This window comes from Mustela nigripes, chromosome 1 (assembly GCF_022355385.1).
Source record: "Mustela nigripes isolate SB6536 chromosome 1, MUSNIG.SB6536, whole genome shotgun sequence".
Lineage (NCBI taxonomy): Eukaryota > Metazoa > Chordata > Mammalia > Carnivora > Mustelidae > Mustela > Mustela nigripes.
The window spans coordinates 21,232,218-21,253,362 of NC_081557.1; the positions used below are offsets into that span (position 1 = coordinate 21,232,218).

Genomic DNA, 21,145 nt, shown 5'->3' on the forward strand with positions numbered 1-21,145 from the left:
AGTATGGAGGACAGCTTTGTGGAGAAGGAGCAGCAAGAATACTGTAAAGAATGCAACCTTGACTCCATGAGGGTGTGAATTAGGGTAACGGTAGTGAGAACAGAGACGAGGAATAGATGCAAAAAACATTTAAAAGTAGAATTGGCAGGATAGTGGTATTTTATATATAATAAATCTTAGAAGGGGAAAGGAGTCAAACATGACTCTGAGATTAGTGTAACAAGTAGAATGATAATGTCATTAATTCACATAAGAAATGTAAAAGGAGAAGCAGATTTGGTAGATGAAAAGAATGACTTTGATTTGGAAGCTGGTAAATGTATAGTGTCTGCAGGACATCTAGCCTGAAATGCGTACCATGCATTTGGAAATGTGAATCTTATCTTAGGAGGGAAGTTGAGAGATGAGATACAGATTTAAGGTTTATTAGCATAAAGATAAAATTTCAAGGTATATTATAATCATCTACTGAAGGAGTAGAGGACTAGAGAAGAAGGTTCAAGAAGAAACAGTAGGGGGTGTGTGTGTTGGGACAGGGTGGGAGGGAACCAGGTAAGAACAGGGAGAAAGGTAGGAGGATATAGGAAGAGTAATGCCATGAAAACAAAGAAAAGAGGCTGTTCCAAGAACAAGCAGTCAACACAGTCGTGCTGCAGAGCTGTTAACTGGTATGAAACTTGGGAAAAAGCCTTTTTGGCTAATTTGCAGGTGGTATCTGTGTGTGTGGGGTGGAGATCTGTAGAATAGTGAGGGCAGGAGTCAGGTGGTTAAGGAGGGTTGGGAAGTTAGAATTTGGAAGTAGCCAAGTGTTGACTTTTATATTAAAGAAGTGGCTCAATTCATTAAGTGTCCAGCTCTTGGCTTCCTCTCAGTTCATGATCTCAGAGTCGTGAGATCGGGCCCCACATCTACAGCACACTCAGCAGGGATTCTACTTGAAGATTCTCTCCTCCTGCCCCTCTCCCAACCCATGCACATTCTCTCCTCTCTCTGAAAGAAGTAGATCTTTTTTTTCTTTTAAAGGGAGAGAGACGGGTATCTGGGTGGCTCATTTGGTTAAGCAACTGCCTTTGGCTCAGGTCATGATCCTGGAGTCTCAGGATCAAGTCCCATGATGGGCTCCCTGCTCATAGGGGAGTCTGTTCTCCCTCTGACACTTCCCCCCCATGCTTACTTACTCTCTCATTCTCTCTTTCTCTCAAGTAAATAAAATATCTTAAAAAGAGAGATTGAGGGCGCCTGGGTGGCTCAGTGGGTTAGGCTGCTGCCTTCGGCTCAGGTCATGATCTCAGCGTCCTGGGATCGAGTCCCGCGTCGGGCTCTCTGCTCAGCAGGGAGCCTGCTTCCTCCTCTCTCTCTGCCTGCCTCTCTGCCTACTTGTGATCTCTGTCAAATAAATAAATAAAATCTTTAAAAAAAAAAAAAAAAAAAGAGAGATTGAGAGTAATTGGGTCGAGGAGAGAAATGAGTTAAGACTGTAAGAAGGGCATATTTGTTCCTTTTGTTTAGGCTTGGTTTTGTTCTAGTTCTGTTTGTAAGGCGGAAGAGAACATGCTGGTATGGTGGGAAGAATTGTGAATAAGCAACAGGGAAGAGATTAGTGCCAGAACTAAGCTTTGAGGGTAATAGGAAAGAATGGGATAAAAAAAAAACTCATGGAAAGTTGAGCCTTGGAAAAAAAAGCACCTTGCACAGATAGATCTTTAAAAGGTTAAGAATAGGGGTGCCTGGGTGGCTCAGTGGGTGAAAGCCTCTGCCTTCGGCTCAGGTCATGATCCCAGGGTCCTGGGATTGAGCCCTGCATCGGGCTCTGCTCCAGCGGGGAGCCTTCTTCCCTCTATCTTTCAGCCTGCCTCTCTACCTACTTGTGATCTCTGTCAAATAAATAAATAAAATCTTAAAAAAAAACAAAAGGTTAAGAATAGATGAGATGACAGGAAGTAATAGGGGAGTTCTTGTCTGCTAGCCTCCACAGGGACTTAGTGGCAATTACTTTGTCTTATATTTGAGGTTCCCATGAAAGAGATTTTAAACAGCCAGTGAAAGCCCTGTGTCTGGATGTAAATATCAGGCTCAAGTGTCAATTATTTTTGCACTACTTAGTGCTTAGTACTGGTCACTCAGTTGAGATAAAATCTGTATGTCTGATTTGCAACAAGAAAATAAAACTTTGAAGAAAGTAATGAAGGTGTAACTTTTAGAGAATTTAAAAAAAATAATTTTTCATTTGTAAGAAGAGATTGTTAAATGTAGTAATTAAGAATACAACCCCTATATTTAGCTTTGGATTTGGATCCTGCCTGACTATATCCACCTGATCTTGGCAAATTACTTAAACATCTGGGAGCCTCCTATTTCTCACTTGTAAATTGGGGATTTTTATGAGTATGAAATTGTATTTAAGTACTCAGCACAATTCAATGAATGGTAGCTCTTAATATTAGTAATTACTTTGGGATCATTTTAATTTTTTTGCTATTTCCAAAAATTTGTGTTAATAAAATGTCATCATACAAAACAGATTTATTTATTTATTTATTTATTTATTCGTTCATTCATTCATTCATTCATTCATTCATGAGAATGTTTGCGAGCAGGGTGGTCAGGGGGACAGAGGGAGAGAATCTCAAGTGGACTCCCTGTTGAGAGCAGAGCCTACCCCAGGGCTCCATCTCAGGACCCTGAGACACAACCTGAGCTGAAACCAAGAGTCTGATGCTCAACTGACTGAGCCACTGAGGCATCCCCATACACATTTATATAACTATTCATTTTGGTTAAATTTTGTATTAGGTTGAAGAACTTAATGGAGAAATTAATGAAATAAAAAATGAGTTATCATCACTTAAAGAAACTCATACTAAGTTACAAGAACGTTACAATGAATTATGTGATCAGAAGAAGTTTGAGGAAGACAAGAAGCTTCAGGTAAAATTCAAGTGTTTGGGGGATATGAAACTTAAAAGAAATTAGGACCATTACTGATGATTTTCTCTCTGCTTTCTATTTTCAGGTTCCCAACTTTAAAAAAAAATGAGTATAAGTATGTAGTTTGTGATACATTTTCAGTTTATTTTTGTGTACAGTATGATAGAAGGATTGAGGGTCATTTTTTGGACATGGATTTTCAGTTGTTCCTTATACACACATTTCTTGAAAAGACTTTTCTCTCATTGTACTTTGGTACATTCTTTGAAAATTAGTTGATCTAATATATGTGTGGATGTATTTCTGAATTCTTTATTATGTTCCATTGATTATATGTTTATCATTAAGTCAATACACAACACCTGTTTATTACTGTAGCTTTGTAAGAGGTCTTAAAATGTGGTAGTGCAAGTCCTTGATTTTCTTTTTCTTTTTCAAGATGTTTTGGCTATTCTACGTCCTTTGCATTTCCAGATAATTTTTAGAATCAGTTTGTCAGTTTCTTAAAAAAAAAACAACACCTAAGACTGTGGGATTTCAGATTGTGTTGAATCTTTAGATTAATTTGTGAAGAACTGACATCTCAACAGTACTGAGTCCTCCAATTTGTGAATGTGGTATATCTTTACATTTATTTAGACATTCTTTAATGTCTTTCTCAGAAATGTTTTATTTTCATTGTGTAAGTCTTTAAAGTGTTTTGTGAAATTTATCCCTGAATATTTCATATTTTAGATTCTTATTATAAATAGTATTTTAAAAGTTAATTTTTCTTGCTAGTACATGGAGTAAAATTTGATTTTTATACATTGACATTATATCCTATTTCCTTTTAAAATTTATTGTAATGGTAGGGTTTTTTTCCTTCTAATTATTGGGGTTTTTTGTGTATGTCATCTGTGAATTTCAGGAAGTTTTACTTCCTTCTGCTTTGTATGAATTTTACTTTTTTCTCAATTTATCACAGTAGCTAAGACTCTCCAGTACAGTGTTGAATGAAAGGTTTGACGGTAGACTTGCTTGTCTTGTTCCTCCATCTCAGAGGGAGAATTTTTAGTCTTTAACCATTTCATAGGATGTTAGTTATACGTTGTTTGTATATGTTTTTTATCAGATTAAGTTTCCTTCTGTTCCTAGTTTGCTGAATTTTTAATCATGAATGAGTATTAAATTTTGTGAAATGGTTTTTCTGTATTTGATGAGATAATAATGTTTTCTTTATTCCATTAATATGTTATTAACCAATTAATTAATTAATTCATTTACAAATTTAAAACAACACTGCATCTTGAAATATTATCTTTTTAATAGATGGCTGGATGTAATTTGTTAATGCTATGTTAAGGATTTTGCATTGATTAGGAATACTGATCTGTAGGTTTCATTTGTTTTTTCTTTGTGTTCTTTTGATCTGGTTTTCATATCAGAGTAATACTGACTTCATAAGATGAGTTAGAGTGTGTTCCCCGCTCCCAGAAGAGTATTGTTTAGAGTTGTTAGTATTTCTTTATTAAATATTAGAATTTGCTGTAAAGCTATCTGCTTTTTCTTCGTGGGAAGATTTTTAATAACAAGTTCAGTATTATTGATAGGGCAGTTCACTCTATTTCTTCCTGTGTTTGTGTGCAGAAGAAATAGTTAACAGAGAGGTCTGTGAATGCTGTCCTCAGAAAGGCCTGCATACAAAGTTGGCCTGTGACTGGTACCTGGAAACTTGGTTCTGGAGAAGGTTCCCCACCATTTCCTAACTGCCAGGAGTGGCTCACTGTGCCTAAAGTGTTAGTTAAACATTGTGCTTTACTCTGAACTTGCATTTTCTTATTGGGAGTCCGGAGTTCTGGCGCGCACTAGGCAGCTGGTGCCTGCATGACAAGCACCAAAAAAACCTTGAGCACAGAATCTCCGATGAGCTTACCTCGTGGATGAAAATTCACATTTGTTGTCACAATTCACTGTTGCAGGATAAGCATGTCCTGTATGATTTCACTGGAATGGGGCTCCTGAAAGTTTGTACCTGCTTTGCTCCAGACTCTACCCTGATATGCCTTTTTCCTGTGCTGTTTTGAGATCTTAGTCATTAGTACAACTGTTAGTGCAAATCACGGAACCAGGGGGCTGTCTGGAACACTTACACCACAGTGGTTTGATAATTTTTGTCCCTCAGGGAACTCGTCCTTTTCATCTGAGTTGTCAAATTTGTTGTCAAAGAGTTGCTCATGATATTCCTTTATTATTACATTCCTCCTTATCAATGCCCTCTCTTTCATTTGTGGTGTCCTGCCTCTCTTCTTCTCACTCCGCCTCCTCCTTCTCCTTCTCTCTCTCATCAATTTAGCTAGATTTTCAACGTTATTGGTCTTCTCAGAGAACCAGGTTTTGACTTCATTGATTTCCTTCTCATGTTAGTTCATTTTCTATTTCATTGGCTTTTGCTGTTAACTTTATTATTTCCTTCATCCTACTTACTTTGGCTTTGATACGTTTTTTTTTCTAGCTGCTTAACATGGAAACTTAGACAATTGATTATTGGCCTTTCTTCTTTTCTAATATAAGCATATAAAGCTATAGGTTTTCCTCTAAGAATTGTTATAGCTTCATCCCACAAATTCTGACATGCAGTGTTTTCACCCTTATTCATATTTAAAAATTCCTTTTGTGAGGTCTTCCTTGATCCATGGGTATGGGCATAAACCACATGGGTAGGACTTACAACTGTGGTTTAATTTCCAAGTTTTTGAAAATTTTCCAAATATCTTTCTTTTAGTGATTTCAACTATAATTTAGTTGTGGTCAGAGAACATTTTCTATAAGGCTTTTATCCTTTTAAATCTACATATATCCTTTTAAATATAAATACCCTTTATAAAAATTAACATACGATGTATTATTTGCTCCAGGGGTACAGGTCTGTGAATCATCAGACTTACACAATACATGGCACTCACCATAGCACATACCCTCCCCAATGTCCATAACCCAGCCACCCTATCCCTACCCATACCCCCCACCACCCCTCAGTTTGTTTGTGAGATTAAGAGTTTCTTTAGGGGCGCCTGGGTGGCTCAGTGGGTTAAAGCCTCTGCCTTCAGCTCGGGTCATGATCCCAGGGTCCTGGGATCCAGCCCCGCATCGGGCGGGGCTCTATGCTCGGCAGGGAGCCTGTTTCCTCCTCTCTCTCTGCCTGCCTCTCTGCCTACTTGTGATCTTTGTCTGTCAAATAAATAAATAAAATCTTTGAAAAAAAAATAGAGTTTCTTTAAAAAGACTTGCTTTTTAGCCAAGTCTATTATCTATCTTGGTGAATATTTCTTTTTTTTTCATTCTTCTTTTTTAAAAGATTTTATTTATTTGAGAGAGAGCATGCACACAGAACGGGGGGAGGGGCAGAGGTAGAGTGAGAAGCAGACTCTCTGCTAAGCAGGGAGCCTAAGAGAGACACAGGACTTGATCGCAGGACCCTGAGATCATGACCTGAGCTGAAGGCAAATGCTTAGTGGACTGAACCACCTAAGTGCCTCTCTTTTGGTGAATATTTCATGTGCTCTTGAAAGAATGTGTATTGTTATTGGTTGGTTGAATGTTTTATAACTGTCAGTTAGATCAGGCTGGTTGATAATGTTATTCAAGTCTTTTCTATCCCTACTGATTTTTTTTTTTTGTGTGTGTGTACTTGTTAGTGGGAGAAGAGTAGTGCTTCTCCCAATTAGTGGGAGAAGCACTAATGATTAGTGCTTGCATTATGTATCCTTTTTAATCCTGTGACTTTTTCTAAAGGGAATATTCATAATTCCTTTATGTTGAATAATAACATGAGGAAGTCTTTTCTCTTTAAGAACTGTTCCTTGTGTTTTTTTATTCTGGTAAAATATACATAAAATGTACTACTTAAACTATTCTGATCTGTGTAGTTCATAAATGGGTATGGTTGTGTACCAATAAAAGTATATTTGCCAAAACAGTAGGCCATATTTGGCACACTGGCCATAGTTTGCCAAGTTTTTTCTGAAGTAATTGATTTTCGTCTGCTTTCAAATAAGATTATGCCAAATTCTCTGATTAGTAAGAAGCTCACAATACTATATTCTCATTTTCTCCTTCCTGGGGTTTTTTTTTTTTTTTAAGACTTTATTTATTTGACAGACAGAAATCACAAGTAGGCAGAGAGGCAGGCAGAGAGAGAGGGGGGAAGCAGGCTCCCTGCCGAGCAGAGAGCCCGACATGGGGCTTGATCCCAGGACCCTGGGATCATGACCCGAGCCAAAGGCAGAGGCTTTAACCCACTGAGCCACCCAGGCACCCCTTTTGTGTTATTTTTATAATACACTTTACTTTTACATGTTATCAACTCCACCATGTAGTGTTATTTACTTTAAAATTTTAACCTGTTTTTAAACCTGGTTAAGAAAATGAAGAATTAGAGAAAATAAGTCTTTTACCTTCAATCATATTTACCATTTCAGGCACTCTTTATTCATTAGTGTAGATCCAGGTTTCTAGCTGGTATCCTAGTACTTCAGCTTGAAGAGCTTCCCTTAGTATTTGTGGGTTTGTGTAAGTGCGTGCATGTGTGTGCACATCTGGTGAGGAATCCTCTCAGCTTTTATTTGTCTGGAAAATTGTTTATTTCTCCTTAATTTGTAAAGGGTATTTTCAGTGGATCTAAAATTCTAGATGGACAGTTTTCTCTTTCATTCATTTGAAGACGCTGTTGCATTGTTGCTTGCATTGCTTCTGGCAAGTCTGCAGTTGTTAAGTTCACATCCCTCTTTATCATATCCTGCCTTGCTTTGGTTTTCTTTGTGTATATTTTGCTTGGGATTTATTGAAAGATTTGTGAATCTGTGGAATGAGTTTTCATCAAATTTGGTGAATTTCCGGTCATTACCTCTTCAAAGATTTTTTTCCGTCCCCTTCTCCTCTTATGGGACTTCAACTACACATACATTAAACTGCTTGATCGTGTCCCCCAGGTTCAGGTGCTGCACATTGTTTTCAGTCTTTTTTCTCTGTCTTCTCCCATTGGGATTTTCTATTGTTCTGTGCCCTGAAGTCCAATTATCTTTTGTTCTAATATGTTTAATCTTGGTTAAGCCTATATAGTGAGTTTTTATTTCAGATAGTGTATATATCATCTCTAGAATTTCCATTTGATTCTTTTGGGGGATATATTTTTATTATATTCATGTTGTTCTTTAAATCTTTGAACATCTGTAATAGTTAAATTTTTTTTTTGCTAAATCCATCATCTCTCTGTCCTTTCTGTTGACATTTAAAATTAAAATTCAATTGCATTAATTGCAATTAATTAAGTACAGTATTGTGCAGTCTTTGCCAATATTTCCAAGAATTTGTCATCATTCCAAATTGAAACTGTCTAACTATTAACCAGTGACTCCCCACCTCCCCTCTCCCCAGCTTCTGGTAACCTCTAATTTACTTTCTGACTCTATGAATTTGCCTATTCTATATATTTTATATGAGTGGAATTGTGTAATATTTGTCCTTTTTATCTGGTTTATTTCATTTAGCATGAGGTTTTCAGAGTTTACCCATGTTACAGCCTATATTAGAACTTTATTCCTTTTTACAGCAGAATAATATTCCAGTGAATGGATAATACCAGCTTTTGTTTATCTATTTATTTGCTAATGACACTTGGGTCTTCACCTTTTGGCTACTGTGAATAACGCTGCTGAATACTGGCATTCAGCCATCTGTGTGAGTCTCTGTTTTCATTTTTGGGGAGGTATAAACCTAGTGTGGATTTGCTGAGTCTATATTAAACCTTTCAAGAAACTGCCTTTTTAACTTAAATAGTGGCTTTCTAAGTCAGTAGCAGTTGACATGTATCACAGTTGCAATTGTATGAATGAGATGTGCCATAATTAATCTCTCTACTCCTCTACTGTAGAACATCCTTATACAAATATCTTTGTGTACTTTTGCGATGATTTCTTTAGGATAAATTTCCAAAAATAGTATTGCTGGATCAAAGAGCTTGCTTCTTATAATTTTGACACATATTGTGAGACTGCCTTCCAGAAAGAGTTTTGTGTTTTTTGTTTTTGTTTTTTTTAATTTGACAGACAGATCACAAGTAGGCATAGAGGCAGGCAGAGAGAGAGGAAGGGAAGCAGGCTCCCTGCCTAGCTTGATCCCAGGACCCTGGGATCATGACCTGAGCCAAAGGCAGAGGCTTTAACCCACTGAGCCACCCAGGCACCCCCACATTGTTTATACTCCCACCAACCACATATAAAAACACCTGCATATCCAAACTCTCTGAATTCATACCTTAATCAGTTTTAATTTGCATTTTTATTAAACATGTATTTTTAAAAAGATTTTATTCACTTTTTTGGACAGAGAGATAAAACAAGAATGGGAACAAAGCAGGGGAGCAGCAGGTAGAGCAGGCAGAGGGAGAAGCCGGCTCCCCACTGAGCAGGGAGCCCCATGCAGGGCTCGATCCCAGAACCCTGGGATCATGACCCAAGCCAAAGGCAGATGCTTACCAACTGAGCCAACCACGTGCCCCAAACATATTTTCTTATGTTTGTCAGTTATATTTCTTTTGTGAGTTACTAGTTTATATTTTTCCATGTACAATTAAACATGCTAAGGTTTCTCTCATTTTACAAGGTACACAAAAAAACATTTTTGATCCTGTGTCCATCTCTCTCCTTGTAGAGTCAGGTTCCTGGAGGAAGAAAGGCCCCATAGAAGAGAACTTAGGCATCCCACCGAACAGCCAGCACCAACCGCCAGCCATTGAGTGAGCCTTCTTAGGGGCAGGCCCTCCAGCCCGTTAAGTCTTCCAGTAACAACAGCTTGTGTAGAACCTCATGAGAGACCCTGAGTCACAAAGCCAAATCATTCGTGACTTCCTGATTCATTCAAACTATGGCATAATAAATGTTTGCTGGTTTAAACCTCTGAGTTTGGGTAACTTGTTACACAGCAATGGTTAACTACTATATTCTTCTAAGATTTCATACTTAGTAAGTACTGAAACCAGATTTGAACCCATATTTATCCAAGACTACAAAGCTCCTGGTAACTACCATACTGTTTTTGTCATTCTCCTTTACAGATTTATCTTTTGCAAGCTTCTCTTCTTCTGCCTCTTTTGTGGTTTTCATTAGCATTTTATGCTTTACCCCTTTTTTTCCTTCAAAATATACTCTCATTACTTAGTCTCATCAACTTGTACATCTTCAGTGGCCATCCCTCTACCAATGATTTTCAAATCTACATTTCCAGGTAAATTTTCTCATAAGCTCCAGATTCATAAATCTAGATGTTCATTAGACATCTCTACTTATCATCTTACTAACTTTTCACACTCAGCAGGTTCGAACAACCCATGACATTTTCATCCACACCTGCTACTACTCCTGTTTTCTAGTTGAGTAAATAACATCCACCAGTCACCTCTACATACCTAAACTCTGTGAATCAATCTTGACTCTGTTTTATATCCCATCATTCATCAAGCCCTGTTGATTAGCTCATAAATAATTCATGTATCCAGTTCTTCATCTCTACTGATATCCCCTGGACTATGGCACTAGGACACTCTTCTGATCCTTCTCTCTGCCTCATGTTGTCTCCCTTTAATTCAGTATTTTTCAGACTTCTAGGTGCAGCCTATTAGTGGTTCATGTAAATTAGTTTAGTGGTCTGTGACCAGCGTTCTTTAAAAAATGAAATAAAGTAGCATAGAAAACAGAATATAATCTCACTGAGTAGGTATCTGGTGTGCTGTGTTGTAGAACCTTTACTTCTCATAGCAGTTTTTAATCAATTAAGTTTAAAAAGCGTTAATCTATTCTTGATGCTGCAGCCAGAATGGATCGTGTTTATTACCTTGTCTAAAACCCTTCAGTGATTTCTCATGGTCTTCCTGGAAACCCTCAGCATGCTGTATTTGGCCCTTAATGACCTGGGCATAGCTTACCTCAAGCCTCCCATCTCTCCATTCTCCCAGCAATCTAAGCTCTAGCTGAAAGAAATCCCGAGTAGTTGATGAAGACTATAATCTTGCTTGTGTTTAGCATCTGTGTATGTCTTTTGCTTTCCCTGGAGTGCCTCCTATCCTCATCTAGATTATTCTCTTCCTATCTTCCTCCTGGATTGTTTCTTGAGACTAGAGTCTGTAGGCTGTTCTTTATTGCATCTGAAAGCTTAGTGCAGTGTTTCAATGGCTATGTGCTGAATATAGGGGGAATAAAAGGATGTTGAACTGATCCACTACTTTCAAGATACATAAAAATACCAAATACTCAAAACAGTTTGCTAACCATGACTACTCTTCTTTTAATGAGTGGTTATTTTATTATAAATAATGTGTGAGGTTATATAATAATGTAGAATGCATACTGAAAACTTCAAAGGGTCTCAGTTTTGTTTAAATATGATAAATGATACAAAATGAGGTTTAAGAGAACTTATTACAAAATTACTGAATGGCTGACTTGAAACACAGATTGTACTTTTATCAGAAGAATTTGTTCAGAAGTCTTATACTATTTAACAATGTTTTTAAAGGTATTTTTTTTCATTTTCCATTAGAATATTCCAGAAGTAAATACTAAAAACAGTGAAATGTCAATGGAAAAATCAGAAAACATCATACAGAAATACAATTCTGGGCAAGAAAGAAAGAAAGATACTTTGAGTTTTTGTTCAGATACAAACTACAGAGAAAAGGAGAAGAAAGAGGGTCCGTTTATAGAAGTCATCGTAGAAGGTAACCAGCATACTGCTACTTTCTAATTTTAAATACTCCCCCTTTCTCCCACAAATAAAGGATCTGTCAAAATGCTGTGCAAGGCCACCTGTGGAATTCAGGGGAGTACCAATTAAAGTCTTTGCTTTGAGGATCCCATAGTAGTTGTAGTTGTAGTTGTAGTTGAAGAAACTCTTTTTCGGGACACCTGGGTGGCTCAGTTGGTTAAGCAGCTGCCTTCGGCTCAGGTCATGATCCCAGTGTCCTGGGATCGAGTCCCACATCGGGCTCCTTGCTCCGCAGGGAGCCTGCTTCTTCCTCTGCCTCTGCCTTCCACTCTGTCTGCCTGTGCTCGCTCTCACTCACTCTCTCTCTGACAAATAAATAAATAAAATCTTTAAAAAAAAAAAAAAAAAAAGAAACTCTTTTTCATTTGTGTATGGTCTTAAGATGGCTTCTTTTGAGCTATTTTTTATAGTCAGTATTTTTGGGGAAAATTCTATTTCTGCCTTTCCTTATCACTTACTCCATAGCTTACTCCATAGCTTTTTGCGTTCAGTTTTCCGCATTCACTGCTTTGTGGAGTGTTCTCTGGGATATGAATAACCTTCTGAGTATCAGAGCTAGAGCACTTTTCTTAATTCAGATGCCTTTCTGTAACCACTGAAATAATTTACTAAACTTGTCCATCTTGAAAAAGAACTGCTTATAAAGACCACAGACTTATTTTATGAAGGTGTTCAAACCTAGGCTGAACAACCACTTGGTGGAGATGTTGTAGAGAAAATGAATGGACTAAAGCCCTTCAAGTCCTGAATTTCGTATTCTAGGTTAACTATATGGAAAATTTGAAATCTATGGTTAAAACCTAGATGAATAAAACATATTTCTTAGGTATTCTATACATTTGCACAAAAGTATCTCCAAACTTTAAAATACTTAGAAAGTAAAGAATAAGAAGTGGTAATTGTCAGTCTTGAAGAAACAGCTAGCAATTCTGGATCCTCAGGAGTGGTAAAAAGAAAACCACAGGCCCAAAATGGAGTTACTCATGTTAAGAACCCATGTCAGCAAACCAAAACTTAATACCAACCAAACTGCAGCTTCAATCCTCAGGAATGTAACCTTTAAGGAGTCAACCTGGAATCTTCTGGTCAGCAGTAAAAAATCCATTGACAGACCTCTTTCTTTCCCCATAGGAGGGCGGCCTTGCCTAAAACAATGTATTCTTTGCTAATAATTTCCTTTGTCTATTAATTCTCTACCTTTAAAAACCTTTTTCTCTGTAGCTCAATGGGGCTCTTTTTTCTTTGCTAGAAAGGATGCTGTCTGATTCAATGAATCATTTAATAAAGTCAATTAGATCTTCAGGTTCCTTGGTTAAATATTTCTTTGACAGTAATAATAGAAATTAGAGTCTAACTTGTTAGGATAAATTCATTTTTATTTACTTGGCTATGTGTTTACACGGCATTGTACTGTATGCTCAAAAGGAAGTATAAGAAACTAGAAAACTAAAAACCATTTCCTAATACCCTGAACTTCCCTCTTTTTAAACCAAAAATACTTTGTGAAATCAAAATTTAATATGAGAAGAGCCAAATATTTAGCATGCTTAATGTTATTATGAACAAGGGAATTCAATATTTGGTAAAATTGGTATCGTAATGTTTGTGTAATAGTCAATGAAATATTTAAGGCTAAATGTTTTTATATAAATAGGTAATACATTATGTCTTATAAAAGCAGGTTTTAGGGTATAATATAAAAATTTACTGTGTTCTCTTCATGACAGATTTACAGCTTTTTGAAGAAAGCTCCAAGAATGAAACTGATCCTACTGTATCTCAGGATGAAAATCAGAGTGAAATCTCCCTAAGCAAAAACCTCGGCACAGAAAAAGAACTAATTAGTCAAGCACAAACCTTGAATGTTACTGACTTTAGAAAAGCAGTTACCGCAGAAATAAAAGATAAAGTGGGTTCAGGAAAAGACAATGGATGTACAGAATTTAAATCACCAAAAAATTCTTTTTTAGTGGCAGACAGATCAACAGAAACAGAAAAGATACTCCTAGAAGGAACTGAAGGATTTGATCTTCACAATGCAGATGCCCATCTGGAGGTTGATAATAAAAGATCATCTAACAATATCCTAAGTGGGGTGGCTCAGCATACAAATCAAAAGAAAGAGGTTCCTGAAAATGAACCATTTGAACGGTTCAGATTGCTTCCAGGGATTCAAGAAAATGCCACAGAGAAGGAAATTACAAGTAGTGACCAAACCAAAGCATATCTGGATTCATCTCTCAATGTAGAAAAGAATGCTGTTCAGTGTCAGAAATACAGTTTACAGGAGTCAACTAATGTTATGTTAGATGATCAACAATGTAAAATAAACCAAATGCAACTGTTAAATAAGGAAAGTGAGTGCAGTGTATTGCCATTTAAACAAACTTCAGTTTTCCAGCAGATCTGTAATGATACTTTAGAGAGACCTGAACCGACTATTCCCTCTGACACAGCAACTAACAAGCCCATTTCATCGGCTGCTTTCAGTGAGAATTTGAAAGTACTTAAGAATTCAGATAAAAATGTTAATATTATGCCTATGTTGGTGAAACCCAACTCAAGCCCTGGTGAAAGAACTATGCAGGAAAATCTGAATGAGATGCACACTAGCCAGCTAAAGAACTGTCTGGGATACTTAGAAAACAGTGCAACCACTTCCCATCTTCAGGCTAAAAATGAGAATATACATACTTCACAAGCTGAAGACATGAAAATTGCTGTTCCTATGCAAACTTCCACAGAAATACAGTTTTCTAATAAAGAGAGTCAGATTGACGAGACTCAGATAACTAACGCCACAAAAAATGACCTCTTCCTTTTTGTGAATGTCAATGAAAGACAGCATTCATTGTTAAATAATACAGAGAAAACAGAGTCATTAAATGACATCGTTTCAGGAAAAATTTACAGTGAAGGACAGCTGGAAGAATCATGTTCATTTCACATAAAGCCATCTGGAGATTTAGTAAACAGAAGTGGAAGGTCAGCCTTTGATCTTTCAACTTCAGATAAAAAAACTGAGAAAATTCCAGTATATGTGAATTTCTTAGACCCCAGTCCTTGGTCAAAAGTAAATCAAACTGAAAGTCAAACACTGAGCACTTCAACTTCTAGCATTCCTTTGTTGAAGGAGAGACCAATAGGCCCATCAGCAAACAAAAATCCGGTTTCAATGACACTTTGCAAAAACGATGATAAAATCAGGAAGGATACTGGACCAGGTAAGAAAACAATGTTTATGTGTTCTTTAAATTTGAATTTCTACTTCTTATTCCTGATAAAGGGGCTGTTTATGTTTAAAATGAAACCACTTACGTATTTTTTTTTTTACCTAAACCTAAGATACTCTATACATGTTATATAAATAAAAGTAGGAAAGGTTTTATTTAAATATGAGTGGATTTTTTTTCACCTAAATCTGAGCCACTGATATTAACATGTACTAAGGTGCAAATGCATACTGGAAATTAAAAAAAAAAATTCACCAAGGAACTGGAAATAGCAGAAATAATCACAGGTCCAGGTCATTAATTTTAAATTAGTAACAACTATCTAATTAGAATCTCAGTTGTTGATAAGGCTTCTGCCAGTGGGCATGTTTATTCCTTTCCATTCTGTACTGAAAAAACTTCCCTCATTTTCTTCTCCCAATTTTCTCCCTCTTTCCTTGACTTTTCTACTTCTAGCTTCCCTTCACTAGCACCAGAATCCAGCTTTCATTTTACAAACACTGTTGAGGTGTAACATTTAATACATTTCGTATCATTGATATTTGTAACTCAAACACTTTAAACAGAATCCCTTAGTTATGTACCAACATTAAAACATTCAAATATTCAACATTTCAGAGAATAGTGTATTCTAACCACTACATAAATTAAGTGTCTAAGTTTTGCTTTATAAAAATATTCTAGAATAAAAAATAGGGGGAGGTAAATGGATGAAATACATAGGACTTAACACTGATGGTGTTCACGCAGGGTGATGGTCTAAGTTCATATTCTGCTTTTGTGTATTTGAAATTTTTCCTACCAAATATATTTAAAAATAGAAATATACTACATATCATGTATAAATGCTGTACAGATTAACAACAAACAGCAGTTTAAGATTATCATGAAAAAAGTTTACTTTGTTAATAGCAATCTCGTAGTGAGTTACTGATTGTTAAGATATTCTTAGATTTTTAAGGGAACTTGGCCATTGAACAGTATGATTTTAGACCCATTAAAGAAATGCAGATTACAAGGGAAGCTCTCAGAGCTACCAGATACTTTTAAAAAGAGGCAATTAAGGAACTCTGAAGAGAAAAATTGGGAATTAAAATTAGCATATCAGGTTTACTAGCATAGAGAGGTAATGCAGGGAAAAACGGAAACACCAAAATACTGTAAAACTTCATCTTACACACTGTAACTTTCCTAATAGAATAAAATGTATTAACTTCAGATTACATTAATTTTGAATCTGTTGAATGCTGCAGTTAGGCAAGTGCTGTTAAGGCACTGGTCTCATGTTGACTGTTTTCTCATAAGGCTTTTCTTCTAGGTTAAAACTCAATGATATAAATAAGAATGGAAGGGGAGATTGAAAATTCTGTAGAAATTCAACTTGTAAAATATCCACTCATAAAAGATATAAGTATTTTTTTTTTTTTTTAAATTTATTTGACAGAGGAACATCACAAGTAGGCAGAGAGGCAGGCAGAGAGAGAGAGAGGAGGAAGCAGGTTCCCTGCTGAGCAGAGAGCCCGATGCGGGACTTGATCCCAGGACCCTGAGATCATGACCTGAGCCGAAGAAGGCAGCAGCTTAACCCACTGAGCCACCCAGACACCCAGATATAAGTATCTTTTAACCTTCAAAGCTGACATGTTTCTCTAAATCATTTTTATCTACTTATTAAATTCCAGTGACCCCTACTAGTCAGCCTGTTTGTTGGGCTTCTTACTGTGGCCACTTTCTTTAAATATATTTTATAAATCTGACTTTTCGTTGATTCAGACTTTTCTCCATCAATCTTAATATGTTTACATCTGTGACAATGCAAGTAACCAGGGGAATGAGGGTAACATTTTATGGGAGTTATTTTGTCTTAGAAGATATTTACACCATTTCACTCATTTTAGTGTGAAACCAGCAGGTTTTAGAAAGTAGCAATAAAATTTTGTTTTCTGAAATGAAATGCCTAATGCATATTAAGAGCAAAGTCAGTGAAAACTATAGAATATTCAAAGTAAAAACAAAACAGTTGCTTTTTAAATACAAAAGCATGGATAGGATCAGAGAAAAACAAGTTCAGTCCTAAAATGAGTGCCTGGAGAATAAAATTCAGTTGTTGCCATTTCCTCTTTGTCAACCAGATACTACCAGCATTAACAGAGTTGCTGACACTTTGAATAACTCGAGTATCCATCCAGATCCCAAGGGAGAGCCCAGTGAAGAGAGGAATGCAACTGCAAAGACTTTTTACGATTCTTCTTTTCCCACAGAACACGTAAGTCAATTAAAAATATTGCCGAGCAGACCTTAGTGAGCTAATTCTACAGATATGTGTAGAACTGTATGCATCTGGATGCTTTAAGACCTAACTGATCTCCAAAATAATATCAAGAGGGCAACATGGCACCATTTTTCACAATTAAGGTTGATGGAAAACAGCAGGAAAAAGTCACAGTGTATAAATCAAATAGATATAACCCAGCCTGTTTTGGGAAGGACAGTGTGAGGTAGTGTATTATGTATGTCCTTCTTTTTTTTTAGTCACCTAAATTTAGGAGTAGGGGCATTTGAGCATTTAAAATTTTATCTTAATAAACGATGTCTCAAAATAATGCAGTCAATTAAGTTCCATTGTTCTTTATCGTGCTAAGTAATTACATCGTTTTGGTAAAACTATTGCAAAGAAAAATTTAAATTATTTCCATTAGAACATAGTATGCAAAGGGATCAAATACCCTTAATATATGTGATATTTTAAGTATGGATTTATATATATTTTAAGCAAAGTATTTGTAGAGATTACATGGCTCCACAAGTCCATTTGTCATATGAAAAGCAACTAAGCACAGATGATCAGTTTTTTGGCAAAATTTATAAGCTATTTTTTATCTTAGAGTGCAAAACTTGAGCATGAGAAAGGCTATACTGTTCAAAATCTTAAAAATAGGCAATTATAGGTGTTAACTGCTAAAAACCTTTTTAGGTTATACCTAAAAAGTTTAGGAAAGATTACTTACAGAAAAAATCAACTGCACAGTGGCTGATTTTGAAGTCATTGTATATTTTTTTCAATTTTAGAGGTACACATTAAGTAACTTTCCCTTAGCACCTATAAAACAAAAATTACAGCAACAGCACAGCCTTAACAAATAACAGCTTTTAACAGTGTATTTTATTTTCCTTTTAAAATTAAGTTCATTTAAATTTTAAAATGCAAAGAAGACTGATAATCTGACTAGGAGAAATTTTAGGCCAAAGAGTAGATCTTTTAAGGCAGAAAGAGGAGGTACAGAGGTAATGAAGTGATTTTTAAAAGGAAGTGAGGGAAAGGAAGGAGCAAAGCGGTATGTGGCGACATGTCTGCAATGAGAATTACTGTTGTAGGCTGCAAAACCTCAATTAAGCCCAATATGACAAGTTTTGTTAAGTGTAAACTTTCATCAACATCTTGTTTCTCCAGTCATACCTGCTCTTGCCCCTCCCACGAGTAGGCAGTTAAGGGGAAAGAAACGAGAGCAGGTATGTGTTAATATCTTTTTTCTCTCCATCAAGATAAAAAGTCAAGGATTCTGGAAAATTAGTAATCTGAACTTGATATCAAATGCACCAAAATGCATCAAGCATTGTGAGAGACCCCCATTAAATCATACAGACCATCAGTCAGTTTACATCAAAATCGGCAACCTCAATTTAGATTTGATGTATTTCTCTAGATCCATTCTCCATACTGCATGGATGACTTACATTCATTCTGGCCCTGTGAGCTAAATGCATAAGGTGGGTACTTACATGCCAGATATTATCAGAAATACACATTTATACACATTTTTATCCATTATCAGCTACACTACAATAGCATTTTGCCACTAAACAGTGCTAAGAGTGAGGCCACAAAGCTTAAACGACTTGTCCATGGTCTCTGTGAAGTCCTGTGCTGATAGTTTGGTTTTTCATCTGTTATTTCATAAATACACAGGCAGTCAGCTATGAACACAGCATTACCACAAAGATCAGAGGCTAAGAATTCAAGGGGACTGTGGCTGACTGTAGAATTCTCACGAGCCAAATAGATCCATCCAAAACTAGCAACCCTTAGGGAACTGAGGTTAAATGTAAACTAAGCTCACTGAAAAATTATCACTATATAATCTCACTTTTAACGTTATGCATATGCCCTGTTTCCAGTCTAATGGGGAGATTCTAATGTAAGATAATACTCAAAGATCTGTAAACAAATTATATTCATTATAGCCTAATTTACAATAGTAAGCATTTCCAAGCAACTTAAACATACTACATTATGGAACATGGAATATAATGAAGCCATATTCTTAGACTTTTAAGAGGAAAATGCTATTGAATGTTTTAAACACAGAACAGAAAATGATATAATTATGATCCAGATTTTGCAAGTATATATATATACACACAGAAGAGACCAGAATATTTACATCAAAATGTTTAATGATAGTTGAGATTTTAGGTAATTTGAATGTAATTCTTATTCTGTTCTTTATTTCTAAAATACATAATAGCCTTTTACCACCAGATTTTGTCTGGAATCAGAAGACCACTGACCGTTTTTTTTTTTCCAAAGAAATTTTGTGCAGTCACTGACAGTGGTTTATGAGAAGTCTTTAAGACCTAGGAAACAGCCCACAAAAGGAAAAACCAAGATACAAAATTCTATAGAATGATCAAATATGCTTAGAAAAAAAGACTAGAAGCAAGCCGTACCAAAATGTTGACTGGTCTCTCCGGACAGATGACTAGTGATTTTCATTTCTTTATTGGAAGTTTAGATAATAGGGGAAAAAGTATAATTACTATCAGAAAAAAAATCTTAAAATGAAAAACTTTTATAATACTGTGTTAAAAAGTAAATATTACCCAATGCAGTGCTTTGGAAACATGCCAACTTCCAAATACCTCACTGCTCTTTCCATTTTGTCCAACAATGGTGATCTGAAGGAGGAGAGGAATCAAAGTAAAAGGCAGTTTCTACATGGCAGTCTACCTCTGTTAGCATTTCTTTTTTTAAGATTCTATTTATTTGACAGTAAGAGAGCACAAGCTGGGGGAACAAAAGAGGGAGAGAGACAGTCAGATTCCCAGCTGAGCAGAGTCCAATCCCAGGATCCCAGAATCATGACCCGAGCAGAAGGCAGACACTTAACCAGCTGAGCCACCCAGGTGCCTCCTCCATTAGCATTTTTAATTTTCTCCTGGTTTTGATTAGAAGACACAAAACAGACACATTTGGGAAGGGAAGAGAAATCAAAACAGATTTTGATCTGCAATTGTTTTAAATATCTTTTCTTTCAACGTAAGCTTAAGACTTTTCAGAAAATGTTCATGGTATCCCTGGACTTTATTAGGGAACTTAAGAGAGCTACTACATAGGCATAAGCCTCCAGATTCACATTTTATTGTTTTTTTCATGCCAAATTAAGGCAGTTGTTGAAAATTAGTTAAGGAAAATGGTGACTTTTTCACATACTAATAATTGTAGAGCTTTAAGGATTTTCTTTTAACTCTTATTAAGGACTTTAAAAAAACGAGTAATTTCAATGGTAAGCAAAACAAGTCTGGTCTTTCCTAGGTGGAAACTAAGCCCCTGAAATCAGTTCTGCTCCAAAGCCATTTTCAGGCAACCAAGATTAAAGATCTTACTGATGCGGCAGCACTATCTGCTGGTGAAGATGACTGGCAGAGCCTGGTAACAAATCAAATTAACGAAATCGAAAACTTCCTAAGCTTAGAAGGTGACAACCAACCTAAGAAAAGAAAAGCAGAAGTGATGTTGGAAAAAATGACAGATTAAAAGAATGTTCATAAATGCTTTCAGTGGTGAACTATTTAACTGAAGTATCAATAATATGGTTTTGACTAGAACAAATTGCTGCACCTAAAGCTTTACAGTTATACTCAGTTTTCCAATTTTTTTTTGATGTGATGAAGTTATGTTTTTACAAATGTTTCATTTAAGATAGATAAGATGGCTGCCGGCATCCAATTCTCCTAAGTTAAATTTGCTTTCCTCCATATATCCTTTCATCAAACTCTTGCACCTTTAACCCCCTTCCTTGCAGAGCACAACTTAAGTCATATACAAGATAGACAGTGACCCTTTGCAACTGATTACTTTGTATCCTCTGAAACTTTTGACTTTTTACATTTCTTTTAAACTTAAA

The 21,145-nt window shown here is 36.1% G+C and overlaps 1 protein-coding gene across 1 annotated transcript in view; it reads left to right on the plus strand.

Moving 5' to 3' along the window:
- Positions 1-21,082, plus strand: part of CCDC73 (coiled-coil domain containing 73) — a 170,139-nt gene extending 149,057 nt beyond the window's left edge. The window contains exons 14-18 of the mRNA XM_059406402.1: positions 2,794-2,928; positions 11,503-11,680; positions 13,455-14,951; positions 17,093-17,226; positions 20,554-21,082. Coding sequence (XP_059262385.1) covers positions 2,794-2,928; positions 11,503-11,680; positions 13,455-14,951; positions 17,093-17,226; positions 20,554-20,775 — 2,166 coding nt within the window. The 3' untranslated portion in view covers positions 20,776-21,082. The remainder of the gene's footprint in view (positions 1-2,793; positions 2,929-11,502; positions 11,681-13,454; positions 14,952-17,092; positions 17,227-20,553) is intronic.
- The last annotated feature ends 63 nt before the right edge of the window (positions 21,083-21,145 follow it).